This window comes from Lepidochelys kempii, chromosome 3, assembly GCF_965140285.1.
Source record: "Lepidochelys kempii isolate rLepKem1 chromosome 3, rLepKem1.hap1, whole genome shotgun sequence".
NCBI classification, from domain to species: Eukaryota; Metazoa; Chordata; order Testudines; family Cheloniidae; genus Lepidochelys; species Lepidochelys kempii.
The window spans coordinates 131,040,574-131,064,347 of NC_136382.1; the positions used below are offsets into that span (position 1 = coordinate 131,040,574).

At 40.1% G+C, this 23,774-nt stretch overlaps 1 protein-coding gene across 9 annotated transcripts in view; it reads left to right on the forward strand.

The window, feature by feature from the left end:
- Positions 1-20,606, forward strand: part of TTC13 (tetratricopeptide repeat domain 13) — a 98,114-nt gene extending 77,508 nt beyond the window's left edge. For 4 of the 9 annotated variants that reach the window (XM_073338027.2, XM_073338028.2, XM_073338025.2 and 1 more), the window contains 7 exons: positions 4,508-4,592; positions 7,831-7,940; positions 11,278-11,413; positions 12,474-12,553; positions 13,026-13,104; positions 18,111-18,190; positions 19,298-20,602. In XM_073338027.2, coding sequence (XP_073194128.2) covers positions 4,508-4,592; positions 7,831-7,940; positions 11,278-11,413; positions 12,474-12,553; positions 13,026-13,104; positions 18,111-18,190; positions 19,298-19,421 — 694 coding nt within the window. In that variant the 3' untranslated portion in view covers positions 19,422-20,602. Of the gene's footprint in view, positions 1-4,507; positions 4,593-7,830; positions 7,941-11,277; positions 11,414-12,473; positions 12,554-13,025; positions 13,105-18,110; positions 18,191-19,297 lie in introns of all 9 variants that reach the window. The other 5 variants (XM_073338022.2, XM_073338029.2, XM_073338024.2 and 2 more) reach the window with 4 other exon arrangements.
- The last annotated feature ends 3,168 nt before the right edge of the window (positions 20,607-23,774 follow it).

The following is a 23,774-nucleotide window of genomic DNA, read 5'->3' on the forward strand; positions in this document are numbered from 1 at the left end:
TCTGTGAAACTCATTGCCAGGGGATGTTGTGAAGGCCAGAACTATAACAGGGTTCAAAAAAGAACTAGATAAATTCATAGCCAAGATGGTTAGGGATGGAACGCCATACTCTGAGTGTCCCTAGCCTCTGTTTGCCAGAAGCTGGGAGTGGATGACAGGGAATGGATCACTCGATGATTGCCTGTTCTGTTCATTCACTCTGAAGCATCTGACATTGGCCACCGTCACAAGACAGGATATTGGGCTAAGATGGACCATTGGTCTGACCCAGTATGGCTGTTCTTATGTTCTTAAGCCTTCGTACTAAAGGTATGGGACCATTGCCCAGAAGACATGAAAGATCAGGTATGGGTTCTGACAGATGTTCAACTCCTTACAGTGATGATCAGCCCACAACATCCAGAAAGACCTACCCATCTGCCTTCCAGATCCTTTAGTCCTTGTAGCAGGCACAAGCCTGGAGACCCAAACAGTCCATGGCCTCTGGAGTGAGGAGGAAAAGGCTGACAGTATAAACCATATTTATGAGGGGACTGGGAGCTTTTTTACTTTACAAGTTAATTAGATCAGGGAGTTTCAGGGATCAGACCAAAATTCCCTCTGTCGAATACTTGATCAATGAAGATGGTCCAATTCACTGTGTCTCAAGAACTGAGCAGGATTCAAGGGTCCTCATGGAGGTATTGCCAAAGAAGTATCCGCTGGTGTTTTGCCTGACAAAGAATATAGCATTGTTTCTGACTTCATCCCAAGAGTGAGACCTGGACTTTCTTTAGGATGTTTCTTTGCACTGCCTCTCCCATTATGTCTGAAGATGAGGAAGCACTGGAGCTCAGGATCTCCACAACAGGCTAAAACCAAAAAGGGAACACCAAGCAAGGGGAGGTTGTAGGGATGACCAATCTTACCAATGCTAAAGAAGCCCAAATATAGGAACAGTGCTCCAGATCCTAATCTCTTTCCACAAACTCTAGCTTCCCTTCTGAAGAAGGGGAATTCTTGGCTTTGGATAATAGACAGGAGTCAAAGGTGCAGGAGAGAGGTTCTATTTGTCCCCTAGATGTGTGTGAAGCAGTGAAGATAGCTTATCAAATCATGAGCTGGATTCTCCGTCACTTGAAATTTTTAAATCAAAATTGGATGATTTTGTAATGTATGCTCCATCTTCATCCAAATTATTGGTTTTCCTATAGGAATCACTGGGTGAAACTTGATGGCTTGTGTGATGCAGGAGATCAGACTAGATGACCATAATGCTCCCTTTTGGCCTTAAAATATATGAAACCATAGAGAGGAAGGGGGTGACTACCATTGAGATCTAGCCAGAGAGAGGATGAGTAGACTAAAGCCAAGGACATGTATCTCCAATCCCAAATTCAGATAGAATTTGCTATCCTCCTTGATTCATCTTTTGAAGAGATCTATAGGAAGAAGTAAGAACGCCCAACAAATGGAAGAGACTTAGTTGGCAGGCCCTGAAATTCTACAATCCTATAACTAAAGGATTCTCTCTTCACAATCCACAGGATTGGAGCAGTGGCATCTTGGAAAAACACAACATAAAATATGAAGATGTCATTCCCAAAGATCTTATAGAAAGGGGAGTCAAGGCTTTCAGAGTATTATACTTGTGGGAGAAGAGACCTCAATGGTGATACAAAATTATATTAATAAGTATTATAACTTATTTTAAAAGCCATTAAAAGCTTGTTTGCACGTTTTCTGAATATTGATATAGCTACAAGAATGTTAGAGCCAGGATGCTTGGAAATAAAACAATTCACATTTGGCTAATTATATTACAAAATGTTAAAACTAGTCAAAGGTATTCCAGAAGGTTTCTGCTTCTATCTCCCAAAGACAAGCAAACCTCAAGCAGACACAAACCGTGTAAACACTTTTTGGAAGAAACCTGATTGTGAAAGGAGTGTAGGTTTGTGTTATCAGAATAAGAAATCTAGGTAAAGTGGGCTCTACCAACCCCCACTCTCTGGCAAAGAAATCTGCTTGTGCTCTTAAAAATGTAGAGGAAAATGTGTAGTTGGAAATGTTTTAAATGTTCTTTTATTTTTTAAATATGGGAATGATAAACACCTTTGTGAAACGCAGACTTGCAAATATGTTAGCTAAATGCAAAGCTCCTAATGCCATTGCTGTGTAAATGGTAAAATGCTTTATGTTCCACCATGGAATCTAATGACTTTGCTAAACTAGTGAGAAACAATTAGAGCTGGCCTAGCACTTCTTGTTCTTTAAACTAAATATTTTTAATAACTTTTAAAAGAGATTTGGCATCCAACAATTTAAAACTACCCCTGCCTCCCCCACCCCCACTGAAATATTGTGACTTTAGTGAAGCATGCACCTGTAAGCAAGGCTTTATGAGCTGCTGAAGAATCTTCCCAGTTCCTTCAAAAGGTGGCTTCTCCTCCACTCGCAAAAGGGTGTGCCCCTCTATCCCAGTCAAGGGTACTTGAGCCTCACAGCTTAGATACTGAGAGTACATGGGATACTGTGTGTGTGTGTGTATTGTGATTGCATCTACATAGACGATCAAGTCAAGCATGTGTAGTCTGTGTCTTAACCATTCAGTAGCTGAAGGAAGGGCCTTTAAGTCCATGAGGGAACCATAAAGTCTTTGCCAATGCGTGCAGCCTGCAAGTATATGACCAACATTGTCTAACTGGCCACAGTGGCAAAATGTGGAATCAAAAAGGCCCCACTGATGATCCTTAATAGCACATCTGGTCACTCTGCATCAGAAGCAATTAGGCTTTACTCAGGGATGATGTGAAAGGTCAAAACTAAGGGGCTGGACTGTTGGATCTGTCATGATATAGGCATTCGCTATGTTTTGAAGCTTGATCATGACACCTAGTATGCAACCTGGAGGTGTAGTTCTCTCCTTTTCAGTTTGTTTGTCCCAAATGTCTGAGTGCGTGAGAGATCAGGCTCCAGAATGGAAGATTTGCCATCTTATTACTTGATTTCCTTTCTGTGAGTGACCTCTGTTTCCAGTTTGCCCTACCTAACCAGCTTTTTTGGGTGTCTGTGGGTCTTTTGTGGATCCAGGTAAATGGTTAATATTGTTGAATAAGTCTTTATCATGATGTATGTGTTTAATTTCCTAATCAGAATTTAGCATTTCCTCGCAGCTTTGAAAGTATGAATCTGGGGAAATGGTAAGAAGGGGTGTGGTGAAGTCTGAAGGCCAGTCTGAATGTTTACAGAACAGGTGCAATCTGAATGTCTAATCTATGGTGAATTCAGTTTAGGGTTGCCAACTGTCTAATCACACAAACCCAAACACCCTGGCCTGGCACGGCCCCTTCCCTGAGGCCCTGCCCCACTCACTCCATCAGCCCTCCCTTGGTTGCTCACTCTCCCACACCCTCACTCACTTTCACCAGGCTGGGGCAGGAGGTTGGGTTGTGGGAGGGGGTGCGGGCTCTGGGCTGGGGCCGAGGGGTGCAGAGTGAGGGAGGGGGCTCTGGGCTGAGTCTGGAGCAGGGGGTTGGGGTACAGAAGGTGGTGTGGGATACAAGCTCTGGGAGGGAATTTGGGTGCAGGAGGGGCTCAGGGCTAGGGCAGGGGATTTGGGGTGTGGGAGAGAGTTTGGGTGCAGGACGGTGCTCCAGGCTGGGGCAGAAGATTGGGGTGTGATAGGGGGTTTGGGGTACTGGCTCCGGGATGGGGGTCAGGGTTTGGGGTGTGGGCTCTGGGAGGGAGTTTGGGTGTAGGAGGGGCTCCGGGCTGGGGTTGGGGTGTAGAAGGGGCTGAGGGGTGAGGGCTCTGGCTGGGGCAGCGCTTACCTCAGGTGGCTTTTGGGTGGCAGCACAGCAGGGCTAAAGCAGGCTCCCTGCCTGCCCTGGCCCCGCCCTGTGCCGCTTGTGGAAGCAGCGAGCACGAGGGGGATAGGAGGCTCTGTGCACTGCCCTGCCTGCAAGCACCGCCCCTGCAGCTTCCATTGGCTGCAGTTCCTGGCCAGTGGGAACTGCGGGGGAGGTGCTTGCAGGCAGGGGCAGCGTTGAGACTCCCTACCCCCTCACACACACTCCCCTGGGCCACAGGGACTTGCTGGTTGCTTCCTGGAGCGACACAGGGCCAGGGCAAGCAGGCAGGGAGCCTGCCTTAGCCCTGCTCGCTGCTAGACTTTAAGCGAGCTAAAATCTCCTGGATTGGCTTCAGTAGCCTCCGGGAGATAGAGCCCGATTCCGGGAGACTCCTGGCAAAACTGGGAGGGTTGGCAACCCTAATTCAGTCATAGAAAGAAAATCATTAGGTAAAAAATGTCTTATTGTATTGTTTAATTTTCACCCCCTGACCAAATGGGAAGAGCGGGGAAATTTGCCAAGGGAAATGCAATAGAATATAATGTAGTAGTTCACTCCATTGACCATCTAAATGGTTGGTTACAGTAACACTAGATGGATGTTCTGAAAAATGCTAGATTTGTTTGACCGTTGTGTTTCTGTATGTTAAAATTGTTGCATATGTTTTATTATAGTGCTAATAATCCTAAAGGTTTGCTAGAAGTTAGAGAAGCACTGGAAAATGTACATAAAGTAGAAGACCTTCTCCCCATAATGAAGGTAAGTTTTGCAACAACCTTCAGCTCGTGGGTAACAATTTAAATGGACAGTTGTATGTCTAATTTAAAATGAACAACTGTAGGAACTTTGGCTGTATTCTAAAGAATTAACATACTAATCAAAATAACTGCAAATCTGCTCATCTAAGGCTTGATCCTTCCCTTAGATGCATGTGATGTGTACCTGAGAAGACTTAATCCAATAATTATTTTTAATTAGTAAAAGAAAAATATGCCTGTAAAAGGGAGGAAAAAATTCTGTGTGTACTGGTTCCTTGAAGCCAGGCTTCCTAGTGATGAGGATTTTTATTTAGAACCTGAATGACTGGTTCAGCTTAACTGTGTAAAACATAATTGAACAAACTGAAGAAAAGAGTTTATGGAATTGGAGTTTATGGAGTATTGTTAGGGGGCTTATTCCTTCACCCACTTACTTCCCTGGTCCTTCTCACATGAACAGAGAGCAACAATACCCGAAGTCCAAAGGTGCAAACAGTTCGATGTTTATTGGGGTGAACTTCCAGCAAGCATGATTCCAGTTTCCTTCCTTAGTATCCTCCTTCCCAGCTCTGACACCACAGAGCCTTACACCTGTGTCCCTGTTCCCATTCCTACCCTTAGCCAAGCATGATTCCAACTTCCTTACTCCCATTCCCTGTTCCCATTTCCCCCTTTAGCAAAACATGATTCCAATTTTCTTACCCCCATTCCCTGTTCCCATCTCACACACCCACATGCCCACCCCCACCCACACCCAGTCACTTCCTCATTGACTACAGATTATATAGTAAAACTTGAGTTCTGCTTAGCTATACCTTAACCAATCATTTTCCTGAAATTTAACTAACCAATCCTAACATATTGTAACATGTAACCAATTATATGTAACCAATTATATGTAACCAATTATATCCCACCACCTCAATTAGTTTACACCCAGCAAAATTAATTATACAGCAGACAGGAACAATCACAGAACCAGACAGAGATTATACAGACAAACAACAGCAAAGTGGGAACTATAATGACAAAACAATGCAGAAGTGAGGATTTCACATCCCAGCTATTGATAAGTGAGTTCTTGCCAGACAGGATGCTATCAAACTAAGTTTCCTTTTACATTTTCTAGGCACTTCCCTTTCTCTGGAGGTGATAGGAATACAATCCTGTCCTGATAGTGCCTAACAGCCCAATAGCACCTTATTTCAATGTGACTAGTTTGGAATGTGAGGATGTGACCGTTCGCTTCCCAGCTTATGGCTGCCTCTGCTGCTTAGCCAAAGGCCTGAGCCTAAGCACAGGGCCACAAACTGTCACAGTAAGAGAAGGCCCTTACACTGGTAGACAGTGGTTTTGATTCTTTCTTTTATACCTCTATCACTAGCCAAGTGATAAGAATACACCTAAATTCTTAGAGTATAGGCCTTTACAGACAGGCCTGAATATCTATATCCTAACAAGTATGGAACATTTTTTTTCAGTTCAGGGCCACTGATTTGAATGTGGCCCAGAGCAGCAATGAGCAAAAGTAGTTGCCTGTTAATGGCTGATGACCAACGTGGAATGAACTGGTGATCTACTCTGATCTAGTGGAAAAGTGCCAGAATCACCAAACCCAGCTCGGCCCTTCCAATTATTAGCACCCTGTTGGTAGCCTCCATAAAAAGGCTTTGGATTATGTGGCATGGAGACTGAGTTACTCTTTCATCCCTACTAACCATTAGGTCCTTCCAGCTCAGGGTTTAGTTCTAAGATTTTTCAAATAAATCTAATGTTAGTTGAGTATTTAAATCTTTGGGAATATGGCAAGAAGGGCTTGATTTAAAAAAAAAAATCTCTAAAATGAACAGAATATAAATAAAATATTCAGACTTGAATAGTTCGGAAAGGAACATTCACACCAATCAAAGCAGGGTAATTCAAACTGATCAGGTATAGGTGTCTTCACAGAAGCTTAAACACTGCTACCTAGGTTTTCTGTGTGGTTCTCTGATAAGTGGCGCAAATGTCACCTCCAAGTTACTTTCTTAAAGCATATATTAAGGATTGTCTGAGGGTTAGGGGAGTTTAAGACCATACCTTTACAGCCCTGTCAGCTCTCAGTCTCCAACCCGGTGCTCACCTTTTTTTGGAGTGGATTCCAGTAAAACTAAACAAAAGGCTGGGAAGGAAAAATTGAAAGATATTTGATTGTCCTGAACAACACATTATGATATTGGAAATCATAATGTAAGGCCCTCTAAAGCAAAATGGATGCCACTTTTTGCGGAGGTACTTGACAAAGGGAAATGTTATCAGCTGATTTGAAAACACAGATTAGTACAGCGATGACAAAAATATATAACTATTTAAGGAACTGTGAATGATTTAGCTAGAAATAAAGATCTCTTCCTAAGAATTGGCAACAAATATTCCTGGTTTTCAAAAAACAATGATTTTGATCTGATTTGGATTGCATGTGTATCCTTCTCAATTGTACATATCACATTGGAATGCTATTTCTCAATAAAAGCTTTTAATCTTTTTAAATAATGAAATCCTTGGCCAAAACATAATTCCATTGATCATACTATTGTATTTTTAAAGACATGGTTGCAAAAGCCATTCACTCAACAATGGAAATGGAGCAATTGTCTTTAATGCTGCATGGATAAATTGAGAGAGCCAGTTAGTATTTAAGTGGTCTGGTTGTTCAAATAGGTGGGTAACTTTGAATAGAACTTGACTCTTAGCTTTATTTGAATAAAGTTATTGTGGTTTATAATTGTCACATTAGTTATGGCTTTTGGCTTCAATTTTAAATTTAAATCACTATTTTTTGGCTTTGCAAAATTTGAAAAAGTGTTTTGTTTTGTTTTTCCTTCTGGTGAGGAGAAAACTATGCAAAGGATGTTGAATGAGATTGGCTAACAGTAAAAAATTGTGAGCTATGTTCTGGAATGCAATTTAGAGTAATTCATTTAATTACAAAGTATAAAAGTAAAATACAGACTCTACAACTTATATTACTGTTTTCACATTAATATGCCAAATGATGAGTATCATACTGGGGCTTGGGAAAAACATTTGTCTGTGTAGTTCTAGCTTAGTCTTTTTTATTTAAATTTTTTATTTAGAAGACCATAGCTGCACTAGCTATCTCTTGTTAAAACTGTCCTCTAGAAATCAGTGTTACAGAACAGTGGCTAGAAAGCTTATCCTACTATATTTATTCTAATATATTTCCTTTTTTCTGAAAGCAGTTTAACAGTAAAACAAGAGATGGGTTTACTGTAAACACAAAAGTCCCTAGCCTCAAAGATCAAGGGAAGGAATATGACGGATTCACAATTACAATAACAGGAGACAAGTACGTTTGCTTTAAAAATTCATATTTTTAATATTCTGATCTTTAAGGAAATGGCAATGAAGAAATGTTGAAGTATGAATTATCAATAGCAATTAACTTCTTGTTCTAGTGGCATTTTGTACTTGTGTGATTGGGCCCTTTGTGTAGATGACTTAGTCTCACTGAGTCTGGAAGTGGTTCTCAAGTGTGCAGCATCTCAGCCGACAGTGACCCTATTATTCAACTCATGCTGTTGAATGCACTTTGAAAAGTTTTATCCTTCATAATGGTATCCACAAAATTCTGATCAGCAGACCTGTATGGCTGACAGTTTTGATTCACCAAGCCATCTCCACATGTATAGAGTAAAATGTTTTCTGCTTTGAGGACTTTTCAGTCTACTTCATAGACCATAAAAACAGATCTGAGTGCTCTGAATCAGAATGGATTGGAAATCACCATCATAATGGATCCATTCTAAAAGTAGGGATGGACAGAACAGGGGTTTTTGGCCTTCTTATTTTACTGAGATTTTTGAGTGTTTTGTGGCGCTTCAGGCAATACCCTACTAGTTAGACTCATGTAATTCCTAGTTGGTGAATTGTAGTGAGGAGGCATTGGGTCCATTACTGGTTGAGATAGTAAATACCCCCTTTGAGAAGCAAGAAGCCAGCACTCCTAAAGAGTGATTTTTAAGCCCATGTTCAAAAGATCTTTGTGGTCTGACTACAACAATTGATAATGGGAATTGATAATTTTCTTAGATGTTCTTTCCATTCAGATTACTTAGGGAATCTAAATTCTACACTATCATTTAAAGTGTTCTACAACCTACTGCAGGCATCTTTAGTGTGGAAGGTAGACATTTTACTGAACCCCAGTGGATTTTTCCCTTTTGAATTTTAATCTCTAGACCTTCTGCACATTCATAATGGGATGATGCACAAGATAGTTTCATTATATTAGGAAAGTATTTATCTCTGTGAAACTGTCACAACTATGAAAATTAAATTACAAGTGTAAAATTTTGGTAAGAATCTGAATAGTTCCACATAAAGACCAAATTTGTAGTAATTAGCACTAATTAGGAAACAATTCCATTTCTGGAGTTTCAAAGTTAACAAAACAAACATGCTGTGGATTCTAAACATATAAAACAGACTGAAATAGAAGGTACCATGAGAGAACGTAAGCACGGCCATACTGGGTCAGACCAAAGGTCCATCTAGTCCAGTATCCTGTCTTCCAACAGTGGCTAATGCCTGGTGCCCCAGAGGGAATGAACAGAATAGGTAATCAAGTGATCCATTCCCAGCTTCTGGCAAACAGAGGCTAGGAACACCATCCCTGCCCATCCTGGCTAATAGGTCCATCGGTGGCTATCTTCCCTGAATTTATCTAGTTCTTTTTTGAACCCTGTTATAATCTTGGCCTTCACAACATCCTCTGGCAAGAAGTTCCACAGGTTGACTGTGAGTTGTGTAAAAAAATACTTCCTTTGTTTGTTTTAAACCTGCTGCCTATTAATTTCATTTGGTGGCCCCTAGTTCTTATGTTGGGAGAAGGAGTGAATAATACTTCCTTATTTACCTTCTCCACATCAGTTATGATTTTATAGCCCTCTATTATATTCCCCCCTTAGTTGTCTCTTTTCCAAGCTGAAAAGTCCCAGTCTTATTAATCTCTCCTCGTAAGGCAGTCGTTCCATGCCCGTAATCATTTTTGTTGCCCTTTTCTGAACCTTTTCGAAGTCCAATATATCTTTTTTGAGATGGGACGACTACATCTGCACACAGTATTCAAGCTGTGGGCGTACCATGGATGTATATAGAGGTAATATGATATTTTCTGTCTTATTATCTATACCTTTCTTAATGATTTCAAACATTCTGTTCACTTTTTTGTCTGCTGGTGCACATTGAGTGGATGTTTTCAGAGAACTATCCACAATGACTCCAAGATCTCTTTCTTGAGTAGTAACAGCTAATTTAGACCCCATCATTCTATATGTACAGTTGGGATTATGTTTTCCAATGTGCATTACTTTGCTTTTATCAACATTGAATTTCATCTGCCATTTTTTTGCCCAGTCACCCAGTTTTGAGAGATCCTTTTGTAGCTCTTCGCAGTCTGCCTGGGACTTAACTATCTTGAGTAGTTTTGTATGATCTGCAAATTTTGCCGCCTCACTGTTTACCCCTTTCTCCAGATCATTTGAAATTTCTTGTTTTCATATTGTGTGGATAAATTTTTTTTTTCTGAGTAACACCTCTGAAAAGTTACAAAGACAGACAACTTGGCAAAAATAGTAGGCTGAGTAGGGCTCAAATTTAGTTATGGTAAAACAAACATCCTTGAAACTCAGACATTAAGCAGTAACATCCCATTTGAAGGCAAAAATATTGAGAGTAGAACAGTTCATATACCTGTGCTGCACCATATTAGCCAACAGAGACCTCAAGAAGGAAGTGAGATCAGGGATAGGAAAGGCATCCATTGCATTTACTAAACTCAACAGCATATGGAAATCAAAGATATACGTCACCTAAACAAAACTAAGAATTTTCAATTCAAACCTAATCTCATTGCTATCATACAGCTGTGAGAGCTGGAGATCTACTAACATATCAAACAGAAAACTAGACACATTTTAAAATAAATGCCAACAAAAGACTCTGGGAATTGGTTGGAAAGACTTAGTCACCAACGAAGAGACCTGAGAAATCACCAACCAGCAGCGCATTGCTACCAGAACCAGAAAGCGTTAGACATATTTGGGGCATCTACTTGTGGTGCCAGCACACACGCTCCGCCATGAAGCTGTTAAGTGGAAACCAACTGGTATGAGGAAATGCGTGCACCCAAGAGAAACCTTAAAAAGAGCCCTTAGCAGGGAGGGCAGGCTAGTCTATCTCAATACCACAGAGCAAATGGAAGGAGCAGCAAATAACGGTGGTTAATGGAGGAGGCTGGTTTCCACCCTGTCTGCAAACATTGGTGCAGGAAGGGTGTAAATGTAAAAAATAAAACTTTAATGCTCTGTCTAAAAAAATCCCCAAAGCCTCTAGACTTCCGTCCATCAAAATATTAGCAGTTATTTGCAATTAAAAATTGCAGATAGCACCTACCACTTTGTCAGTAAGAATATTAAAATATATTCTCTGATGTTTCTATTTCAACCTCAGTGCTTCTCATTTGAGTGGGCAGCAGATTTGTTTTCTTGCTTTAAGTAGGGGTGATATGGGAGAAGGTTTTGGCAGAAGGAAGAAATATTAGCCTTAACTATCTTGCATTTTTGCACCTCTTTTAAGTATTTGATTAGCGTCTTGACATTTATTCAAATAATCTTTTGTATTAGAGTTGGGAACATATTATTTTCAGTGGAAACTCAGACAACGGAAGAAAGAACACAATTGTATCATGCAGAAATAGATGCACTATATAAGGATCTAACAGCCAAAGGAAAAGTACTAATTCTATCTGCAGAACTTGGGGTAAGGTTTTTATGGAAGCAATTAATTTGATTGAAGCTAGCATGAATTTTGACCTGATTTAAGGGGCAAATTTTTAACAGTGAGGGTAATTAACCATTGGAATCTTACCAAGGGTTGTGATGGATTTTCCATCACTGTCGATTTTAAAATCAAGATTGGATGTTTTTTTTCTAAAAGATATTCTCTGGTTCAAACAGGAATTAATTAGGGAAGTTCTGTGGCCTGTATTATGCTGGAAGTCAGACTGGATGATAACAGTGGTCTCTTCATGCTGTGTGGTCCATGAATCCTCTATATAATTAATTTTTAATATCTATACTATCATTTTTTATTTTTGTCAAAATACATTCCAGTTTACTGTGCATTCAGATTGTTTGGCACAGTTCCTAAAAAAGTAATAAAATTCACCTCTTATTGAAATGCTACTAGTAAGAAGAAATTAAGTGAAAGATTACCCTTAAACAATGGAAACCTATTAAGTTGCTCTGCTTTGCTAAGTAATAGTTTAATTCCAAACACACAGCATGAAATGTTCTATAATAAAAATGCCATTATTTTTTTTTTTATCCTGGCTTGCAACCACGGCATATTATTACCATGATGAGCACTATTTAATGTTGTTCATAGACTGGTTCTTGACAGCTAGTTGTAAAATGAGAATTGACATAAATACATGATAAAACAATAGAATTGTTTTCAAGTTGATTGCATTCTACCTGAGAAGCTCGCTGTGCTTTAGATTTATCAGGATCTTTAACATAGCATAATGCCTTAATGCTGGATGAAATACAATGCTAGTTTGTTGTTCAAGCTAGTTCCTTAGCTTGACCTTTTTGAGTTACTTGATCTTCCAATGTTCACGATAGGGATGGTTCAGTTTTATTGAAACTTATGAAATATTTTTCTTAAAAAAAAAACAACCCACCGTATTGTTGAGTATATTGTATAATTACTTAATGGAGGGTATTACAAAGTACACTAACATTCTTATATGTTTCTTCATCTCATATCTGTACACTAAAGTATTTTTTGAGCTCCTGCTTGCATTTTTTTTACCTAGGAGGCAGATGCTGTGTGCAACCTAATCCTGTCTTTAGTTTATTACTTCTATAACTTAATGCCACTCTCAAGAGGATCCAGGTTAGTGACTGATTTTGTGCATTATCTGTCCATCTGCTATTCTATTTTAGTGAATGTGGGATTGTTTATCTGCTTAGTGGATTTTTTAATAAAGGGACTTGTGATAAACTGCAGTTTCTCATGTGTTTCTAGGGTCTCTTATTCTAATGATACTGATAACATTCCTGATGCTGTAGCCCTCAGGAGGCCAAACCTTTATTGACCACTGTGGTCTGTGGTTAATCAATATTAACTAATTAATCAGTCAGTAACCAGTCCATCAATAAGGCTATAGAACTACAGCTCCTCAGTACCTGAATCCCTGATTTTTACTAAGGTGTCAGATGTCCGTTTTTATCTCTAATTAAAAAAAAATACCTTGAAGTGCTTTTTTAATTTTTAACTAACAAGTAAGAAGTTGAATTTGTGTAATGTAAAATAATTCCAACTGAAAAATATTACGGAAAGAGACTTGTTGCTCTTTATTTTTTAGCGTGATAGCTTATTCGGTGATCATGGGAGCACTGATGGCAAGTGGGAAAGAAGTAGCAGGAAAAATACCAAAAGGAAAGGCAAGTTCTACATAAAAATACACTGGCTCAACCTAGATAACAGAAGTGATACTTCTAAGTATGGAGAAGCAGCTGAAGGAATAAGCAAGGACTCGGTGTGTGTATCAGGTGTTTGTCCATGCTTTACCATGGTGGCTTACAATTTTATAGTGTTTTTTTAGGATTCATTGCTTTTTGTGTTTTTGTGGATTCTCAGATGACAACTGTGATATAAAGTATGTTTCAGCATCGATGGTTAGCCCTGAGGCTGCAGCTGTTCCCCTCTGATGTGGACCTTCCCACAGTAATCCATGCCTTAATAACTTTGAGGCCAGATCCCAGTGGTGACCTCCTACTTGTGGTTCCCCTTGAAGAAGTCTCTGAAGATTCAGCTTGAGCAGAATGCAAATTTTATCTCTGGAGTGCAGTGGGCTCTTATGGGCACGCAATAGTAGTGTTTTCTCTTTGCTTGCAGATGAAGTTCAATGTGGTTGCAATTTACAGAGTTCTAAATGGTCTGAAACACATTTATATGAAAGAGCATCTCATCCCATCTTCTGCCACAGGAGTTATGTATGAACTGCTGAATAACCTTTGCTGTTGGTTCTGGAGTTTAAAGTGAAGTTCTGGTCTGAAAAGTGACTATGTAAAAATGATACCACCTCTCTCATCAGATATGTTCCTTTTGTGTAGTTAGTCATAGCTGCTGACTTTACTGACAAAAATAAGCTGTTTCTTTGAGGAGTATCTCTAAGGGGCCACACTCCAGGTGCACATGCACCTCTCGAGGCTTTGATCTGAGATTTTTCCACTAGCAGTGCCTGGGCCCTCAATCTGGTACTCAATTACAGTAGAACCTCAGAGTTACGAAAACCTCAGGAATGGGGGTTGTTCGTAACTCTGAAATGTTTGTAACTCCGAACAAAACATTATGGTTGTTCTTTCAAAAATTTACAACTGAACATTTACTTAATACAGCTTTGAAACTTTACTATGCAGAAGAAAAATGCTGCTTTTAACCATCTTCATTTAAATGAAACGAGCACAGAAACAGTTTCCTTACCTTGTCAAATCTTTTTTTTTAAACTTTCCCTTTTTTTAGTAGTTTACGTTTAACACAGTACTGTACTTGCTTTTTGGGGGAGGTGGGAGGTCTCTGCTGTTGCCTGATTGCATACTTCTGGTTCCAAATGAGGTGTGTGGTTGACTGGTCAGTTCGAAACTCTGATGTTCACAACTCTGAGGTTCTGTTGTACCTTATGAAACATCCATTTGAACCTGTGGCAGCCTGTTCTCTGTTCCATTTATCTATGAAGATGGCCTTTTTAGTAGCCATCATGTTTAGTAGCCATGGCCTGTAGAGTTGGGGAGATTGGTGCCTTGATGGCAGATCTTCCCTTTACAGTATTCTTCAAGGATAAGGTTTCTTTACATATACATCCTAAATTCTTATCTAAGGTTCTCTTGGAGGTTCCTTCTTTGCCAATCTGTTCATTTTACCAGTGTTTTTTCCCAGAGCCACACAACTCTCTGCAGGGGCCTCTTTTAATACCCTGGGTCTTAGAATGGCTGTGGCCTTCTACTTGGATAGGATAAAGCAATTTTGAAGGTTACCCAGGCTGTTCATCTCCTTCACAAATAGATCCAAGGGATCCATGATTTCTGCTCAGAGACTATCAGGATGGATATCTGGATGTATCACATGTTATGAGACTGCAGGCTTTCATCCTCTTCAAAGGATGACAGCACATTCTACCAGGTCACAAGCAACATCCACTGCTTTGCTTAAGAACATACCAGTGTCTGAGATGTGTAGGGCTGCTGCGTGGGTTTCAGTACATACATTTTGGAAGCTCTACTCTTTAATCCATGTCATCAAATCCAATGCAGCTCTGGCTGCTGCAGTACTATCTTCAGTTCTGAGCTCAGTTCCAAAGCTCGCTCATCCCTCTGGGAGTCACCTGAAGTGGAGCAGTCTGAGACACTACTCGAAGGAGAGGAAGAGGTTACTCACCTTGTGCCATAACTGTAGTTTTTTGAGATGTATATCTCTATAGATGCTCCGCTACCAGCGCTTCCTTCACCTCTGCTTTGGATTGTTCTCTGTAGACACATTTGTGTGGAGAAGGAACTGAGGGTGGTTTGTCCACTTCTCCCTACGTTGCCTCGGTGTCCAGCATGAGGAGGCATAGGGCATGTGTACAGGCTGAAGGGGCACTGCTAGTGTACAAATCTCTAATCAAGGACTCGAGAGGTGCATGCGCAATGGAAATTGAGCACCATACGAGGACACATCTTGAACAAACTGCAGTTACTGCACAAGATGAGTAACCTCTTTTTTTACTGTTAGCACTGCAGAACCAATTCAGCTAAGGGAGAATGAGCTGGTTTCTGTTCCTCCTTATGGCTCACCAACAGAATTGTTGACCAAGCTCCAATGAGTTAAAAAAAACATTGAAGAAAATATTATGCAGGTGTAACCGATAAGAGTTTGGCTTGCAATACCCTTTACTGGCGATGAAGCATGAAAAAGGAAGTACAGAACCTAGCTTCTCTCTTCACTATTGATGAGTTTAGAAGGCTGATAGCAAGAAAAAATTGAGCTAATTCAATACTGAAAATTAAGACAATAAGTAGAGAACAAATAAGAATGGCCATGCTGTGTCAGACCAGTGGTCCATCTAGCCCAGTATCCTCTCTTCTTATGGTGGCCTGTGCCAGATGCTTCAGAGGGAGTGAACAGAACAGGGCAATTTTGAGCAATCCATATCTTTTCATCCAGTCCCAGCTTTTGGCAGTTCACAGTTTAGGGACACCTGGAGCAAGGGGTTGCATCCTTGACCATCTTTTGAGCCCCCAATTATACTTGTGGCCATAATGTGCCATGGCAACAAGTTCCACAGGTTGATTTTGCGTTGTGTGAAGAAGTACTTCCTTATGTTGTTTTAAACCTACTGCCTATTAATTTCACTGGGTGACCCCTAAGTATTGTGTTTATGTGAAGGGGTAAATAACACTTTCTCCACACCATTCATGTTTTTATAGACCTGCCATATCCCCTCTTAGCTGTCTCTTTTCCAAGCTGAAAGGTCCCAGTCTTATTAATCTCTCCTCATATGGAAACTGTTCCATATCCCTTCTCTGTACCTTTTCCAATTCTAATATATCCTTTTTCAGATGGGTGACCAGAATTGCACACAGTATTCAAGGTGTGGGCATACCATGGGTTTATATATTGGCATTTTGATATTTTCTGTTATCTATCGCTTTCCTAATGGTTCATAACTTTGTTAGCTTTTTTTGATTGCTGCCTCACATTGAGCAGATGTTTTCAGAAAATTATCCACAATGACTCCAAGATCTCTTTCTGGAGTAGTAACAGCTAATTTAGACCCCGTCATTTTGTATGTATAGTTGGGATTAGGTTTTCAAGTGTGCATTTCTTTACACTTACCAACGCTGAATTTCATCTGCCATTTTGTCGCCCAGTCATCCAGTTTACTGTGATCCCTTTGTAACTTTCGCAATCAGCTTTGGACTTAACTGTCTTGAGTCACTTCGTATTGTCTTTAGATTTTGCCACCTCACTGATCATCTCCTTTTCCAGATCATTTATGAACATATTGAACAGCATAGGTCCCAGTACAGAGTCTTTGGGGACCTTGCTATTTACCTCTCTCCACTGTGCAAACTGACCATTCATTCCTACCCTTTGTTTCCTATCTTTTACTTATCCATGAGAGAACCTTCCCTCTTATCCCTGACTCCTTAGTTTGCTAAAGAGTCTTTGGTGAGGGACCTTGTCAAAGGCTTTCTGAAAATCCAAGTATACTGTATCAGCTGGATTACCCTTGTCCACATGCTTGACACCCTCAAAGAATTCTAATAGAATCTCACTGCCAATTCTAGTCACTTCAAAGTGAACTGCACTTTGAATTTTCCATGTCCAGGAGCAAGTTTTTGTCAGTGGAGGGCCAATTACTAACCTGTTCTTTCCAGCAATCCGCCGGAGCATGAATTTGGCAGGGCAGAGTGCCAAATGTATTTTTCTGAATAGTTTTTTGATTGACCTTTATGAGATGAAATAGGGCCATGGTGGACAACCTGCGGCCCGTGGGCCTCACGCAGCCCATCAGGGTAATCCACTGGCCGGCTGCAAGACACTTGTTTACGTAGAAGTCCACAGGCACAGCCGCCCGCAGCTTCCAGTGGCTGTGGTTTGCCGTTCCCAGCCAATGGGAGTTTCGGGAAGCTGCGTGGGCCACAGGGACATGCTGGCCGCCACTTCCTGCAGCTCCCATTGGCCGGGAACGGTGAACTGTGGCCACTGGGAGCTGCAGGCGGCCGTGCCTGCAGACAGTCAATGTAAACAAACTGTCTCACTACCCACCAGCAGATTACCCTGATGGGCTGTGTGCGGCCCACAGGTTGCCACCACTGAAATAGGGTGTTGCACTTTGACTGGCTTTTAGTGATGTTGCCCAGATGTCTTGGCTATGTTTAGTAGTATACATGTCAAAATTACGAAAAAACCCACCCTTAAATCATAGTTCTTACTAATGCTAAACTGGCGTTCAGAAATACATAATGGGAAGAATTAGATTGATACAAAATGCAAGAAAAGCCCAATATTATCCCAGATTTCTGGCATTACTGAATTTCTTCAGTAGGCCATCCACTAATACTACAGAACAAACATCCAGCCTTCCAATTTTTATTTATTAATGGGGAATGCAATCTATTGTTTTAAAACCACCCTTGATTTCATAATGTTATGGCATTTAATCACTTGTGTCCATTAATTCTGATTAAGACATCAGAAGATATGCTAGATTCCACTGCAAAAGGATGAGAACGTTGGTGACAACACAGGTACGTCTCTAATTCCATGGGTTTAGTCTTTTTTAATAGATTAGAAAAGGCACTGGTCATTCTCATGGATGTACTAACAATAAGTTAGCACTTTTCAAAATGCTATACTTTCTTACTCCTTTGTAATTATTTGTTGATGATCTGTTTTGTTTCAGTTGGTTGATTTTGAAGCCATGACAGCACCTGGTTCTGAGGCCTTTAGCAAAATAGCCAGAAGCTGGATGAATCTCCAAAGGTAAATGTCTTGTCAAAGAAAAAAAATTCAAAATTCTTATATGCAGACTTAAACAAAATGTATACGTGTATGTAAAACAAATATGACCTGTGATAGTCCTTAGTAAACCATAAATGTTAAGATGATCATGCTTCCTCTGAGCCAGTTTATTGTACTACAGCCTGTCATGATAAAATTCATTCTAGTGCACAGGGCATGCACAAGGCCATATGTACCCATGAAAATCCACTTAATGCCTATGCTAAAGGTTAATGTGGTGCATATAGCCTTGCATAGACCCTCTGTACTGCGGTGAATTTCACCGTTGGTTATCAGCAGGATATTAGAATTGTTAAATTGTTTAAACTGTAACTTAATACAGATTTTTTTAAAAAATTGCCACCAGCTAAATACCATATAGCACTTGTCAACCTGCTAACTTTCACAAGAACTATATTCTATTTAAATGAAGGAAAGCATAAACATTCAGGTACATTAATTTGAATCTGAGACTGATTGCACTTTCAGATAATAAATGTACTTGTGAGTCAAACAATTTCAGTTTCCTTATATAAACAACACTATATAAAGGAAAGGAATACATTAAATGTACTGCATTGATGCAACATTGAAGCAGACCATATTTTGTTGTATTTTTTTAATTGAAACCACACAAACTTTGACTTTATCGTCTTGTATACATATTATGGTATTAAAATTAATACTCATGTGCAAACTGTAAATGTTCATTTTGCAATTTTTAATCTCTCACACATTTCATTAATGTATTATTAAAGTATTAAAACAAGTGTTGACACCACCTTCACTATGAAGAGTAATGCAATGGTATATCAGTTTGGAGTGGTTATTTTACAAAATGAATAATGGTTGTTAGAGAAGTAAATCATAGTTCATCCTAATTATTGCAATCCCAGAAGGCTCCTTTATATTGTGATTAGCTCATTCTCCATGCTGAGGCTACTTGCTGAGGTGTGAGTCATGGTGAGCAAAAGATCTGAGCAGCAAACTCCTGACCAAGATTGGGCCCTAAATCAGTACAGACTGAAACTTTGTCCTTGAAGTAAATTTTTAAACTCTATTGCAGTTTAATTTTGTTCTCTTTTTCAGTATTTCTCCTTCTTACAAGAGTCTTCCATCAGTATCAGAGAGTTTTCCAACGTTAAGAACAATGATTGAGGTGCTAAATGCAGATTCTTCTCGTTGTCTTAAAAGAACTATAGTTGCTGTGTAATTTATACAAATAAAGGGCCAAGACCTCTTGTTTTGTAAATTATTTTTGAAAAGGAAAAATTATGAATAAACTGGGTCCTTTGTTACTTTTGATACAATTTTTGATAAATGTAATGCTTGAACCATTTTCTTTACCTTAGGGGCTCTAAACAAACAGGAAAATCTTTGTTTGATTGAAAATATATGATGAATGTTTCCATGCCACTGCTTTCCAAATAGAAAATTTATTTCAGTGACCAAACCTAAGGGTGATATAATATAATTGAATGGGAACTATTTCGAACCTGCTGCAGATATGGATTTTGTTCTTAAAGAATGTTTTCCTTAATGCACTTTGAAAATCCCATATCTGCTCCGTCTTTCAGTTATATGTCTTCAGGTTCTTCAAAACAAAAAATTTAACTGTGAAAACTTTATGAACCATACCTATGTGTATAATGCATAAATACACACGTTACATAATGTTGTCTTCTGAAGAAGTGTTTCAAATACCTGTTTGACAAATAATGTCAGGAACACTTGTAAAGAAATTGGTTTCAGGAAAACAAACTTTGGAAATAAAAATAAACAAATGATATGCTTAAAATGAGCCTTTTCTGGTGAGCAAATGACAGACTTATACTGGTGGGCGTTGTTACTTGCAAGCGAGGCTGGCATGCTGCTGTTGGGTTTCTTGATGGGGAGGGCACCAATAGATTGTGAATGTACTGGGAGAGCCACCTGGAATGGTACTGAGGCTGGTTTGTCAGATGGTGGTAGGGAGGGACAGCATCCTGGGGAAACTCAGAGCTAGTTGGTAGCCCATCAGGCTGGCCTGGCTCAACTCAGGCAGTGAGGGTGACACCACAAACTGTATTCTATTGAAAGAGGTGGATTTTCTTTCAGGCAGCAACAAAAGTGACCACCACCATTTGTAGGGAGTCCCAGTAAATTCTTCAGAATCAGGGGGACCGATGTAGCCTATGCAGATTCTGTCTCCTGAGTGATCTTGGCAGCTTTTGTGAAGTAGGTCGTTTCAGCCACAAAATCTCCAGTAGACTAGGGTGGGTTAGATGTTTTTTTCCCTCAATGTGTCCATTTTCTCAATTACTTAATCTGACTAGTTTTTTGGTCTTTAATGTTCTCCTGCACCTCAAAAACAGTAAACAAAAAAACCCCACTTCTGTTTCTAGGATCATGACTTTCAGAAGTCTTTTTTTTACAATATCACTCTACAAAATTCACTCTTTGTTGTCACAAGCACTTTGTGAGCACAGTATTCCCTCTGCTAGTCTTCGTTAACTATGTCCTTTGTTTTATGTACTCTGACTTTTCCAGAGCTCAAGGTTACGTGGGCCACTGCAAGGCTGTCCCCTAATCAGAGCAAGTGTGAGAAATATCTGAGGGAGCAACTTCTTTGCAAGGGATGTAAAAATGATATACCTGCAACCGTTTGGAGCTTGAATGTGACAGGTGCAGAAAGATCATTTAGCAGCAGGGGGCAGGCAATCCCTAACACCCTGATTAGCAGACACTGCCCAGAAGAAAATAGATACACGTCTTTATGTAACCCTTCCTCCTCCAGGCAGTGGGTGTTGCAGCTCCCTGATGAACTCTAGCTACTCAGGATACACCCAGCTTCCCCTCTCTAACACCCTACTGCCACAGGAGGTGGCTTTTTGAATTTTTGAGGATGTACATGAGGAATAAATAATGTCCCCCTAAAGAAAGTGGCAAAGAACCAAGAATGCCCATGTCTATGTGACTGAAAGGAGGGGCCTCTGAGAATGTAATTTGTGGTGCAGTGGAGTTAGGATAGGAAGGAGAGTTTAAACATTGCACCCCCGAAGAGGAGTTAAGTATTAAAAAACAATACTGTGCTTTCACCAGTAGACTATATTACAGAGTGACTGCCATCACTCCATACTTAAAGTTGCATTTCAGTTTCCATTCTAAGCTCAGTGTTCCCCTGTCCCTAAAATCCAGTCACACTGGTTTCAAATCAGTAAGTTAGATCTGGGGCTGTGACGAAATCTTTCAACAAAGTTTGAAGTTACCTGAACAGGAGGGTTCCTAATTTGACATCCTAAAGATAGTGTACAAAAGGTTTAGTTTTCTAAAAAAGTCACTATAGCAAAGAACAGAAAACGAGAGAAATCAAAACTTAGTTTATGGGGGTCCCTCAGCAGATCTAGAGTAGAGGTTCTCAATCAGGGGTATGTGTACTCCTGGGGGTACCAGACGTCTTCCAGGGGGGTATTCAACTCATCTAGATCAGTGTTTCTCAACCTCGGGGGGGTCACAGGATGGGTTTAGGGGGCTCGCAAGTATAGGGCCAGCATTAGGGGTGGCAAGCATGGCAATTGCCCAGGACCCCGCACCACAAGGGGCCCTATGAAGCTATGTTACATGCTTCAGCTCTGGGCGGTGGGGCTTGGGCTTCAGACAATGCTCACAAGTGAAAAATGGCCTCAAGTATCACACTGAAATGTAAGTACATAAATGTATGTAATTTATATTCCAATTGATTTATTTTATAATTATATGATAAAAATAAGAAAGTCAGCAATTTTTCAGTAATAGTGTGCTGTGACACTTACTTGTATTTTTATGTCTGATTTTATAAGCAAGTAGTGTTTAAGTGAGGTGAAACTTGGGGTACACAAGACAAATCAGATTTCTGAATGGATACAGTAGTCTGGAAAGATTGATAACCACTGATATAGAGACTACACTAAAATTTTTGTGGATTTACAACCCCATTTCAGTTGTTAACTAGGATCATTGGCTCAAGCCACCTTAAAAAAGGACATCACTTGATAACTGGAGACCTAAACTTTCACTTGTATGAAAAGCATCTCTTGCCCATTTCTTTGGGGGGAGAGAGACTTCAATGTAACCTCAAAAAATGGATGTGGTTGGGGCCCCTGTTCGCTTTGAACATTATAGTTCATAGTGCACACCAAAGCTACATGAGAAGGGTAGTGAAAACATCCATCTCCTTCCACTTATTTCTTACTCCTCCCATACATCACTGAAACAAATCATACTTGGTTCCACATTAGCTACCCCCCTGTGTAATGCAAGTGCTGTTCAAATATTTTTTTCCATTGTGCATTTGTAACTCCTATTTAATGATGATGGAGCTGCAAGTGCAGCAAGAGTGGTCCTTTGGAGAGAAGAGCTTATTTAAGTTAGGATTAGATTTTAAAGCTGTTTGAATCTTGGTACATTATTGGTGTACATGCACTCACCAGACAACATGTTTAATATCTGTTGGGTGACTAGGTCCAGACAGTGCTTGAAGACCTCGTATGCAAGCAGACCCAGGGCTGCAAGAATAGTCAGTCATGTCTGACTGGAAAGTTCTGTGACTTCGCCCAGCCAAGAGTTACACCAGTAACAGTGGTTCAGCAGGCAGTATACTGATTATTCCTTTCACCTCCCTTCCCCAATTATTTTTGTTTTTCCTCCTGCGATGCTGCAGAAATGGACAGACCTTGCCCAAAGGTCAGAAAAGCAGACAGTTATGAGCAGGGGTTGGGGTACAGGAAGTTTTCCTTAGAGCCATGCTCTCTACCCACTCCTGCGTATGTGCAACAGGAACATTTCTGAGTTGGATATTGAAAGAGCAGAGTTCACTTGAGGGAGCTTATTTCTATAAAACAATTTTTGGGACCAATAAATGTGACTTTAGAGTACTGAACTTTAGCACCCTAAACTCTAGAATCCCCCAGGAAGTCTAGAATAATGGAAAAATATCTCATGGAAATTTGGTGTATGGTATATTTACTAGGGAGTATTTGTCTAACTCACAAAATTGTCACAGCATTTGGGATGATTGGCATTACTTGCTCAAGAGAGGGAAGCATGTGACGGAACAGCAGCAGAAGTTAAAAGTGCAGACCCTAGGTCCATTGGCCAAGCTTGTATTATGGGAAAAATTGCACACAGCCTTCCTCCACTGTCTGGCTCTAACTAGTGCTAATGATCATTCTCTTCAAAGTCTTAGGATCAAAAGGGAGTACGTTTAAAAGCCTAAAATAAGTGTGGTGTTCCCCATAAGAGAAATGAGAGATGGGAACTGTTACAGTAATTTGCAGCCAAATTGTGATCTTGGAGTCTTATCTTGTTCACCCTCCTGCTTGGACATCTTCCTATAAATAAGTACTACCCATTTCTATTGTACCTTCTATCTAAGGATCTCAGACTTTTTACAAACAATAATAAATAGAATATCTCTGTGATAAAAGTAATTGTCTTTAGCCTGGTGGAAAAATGGAGGTAAAGCAGCTTTGCAGTTGTCAGGAATAGAACCCAGATCTCAGGACGGGCTTTATAATAGCCATAAGACATCTTTCCTTCCAGATTTTAA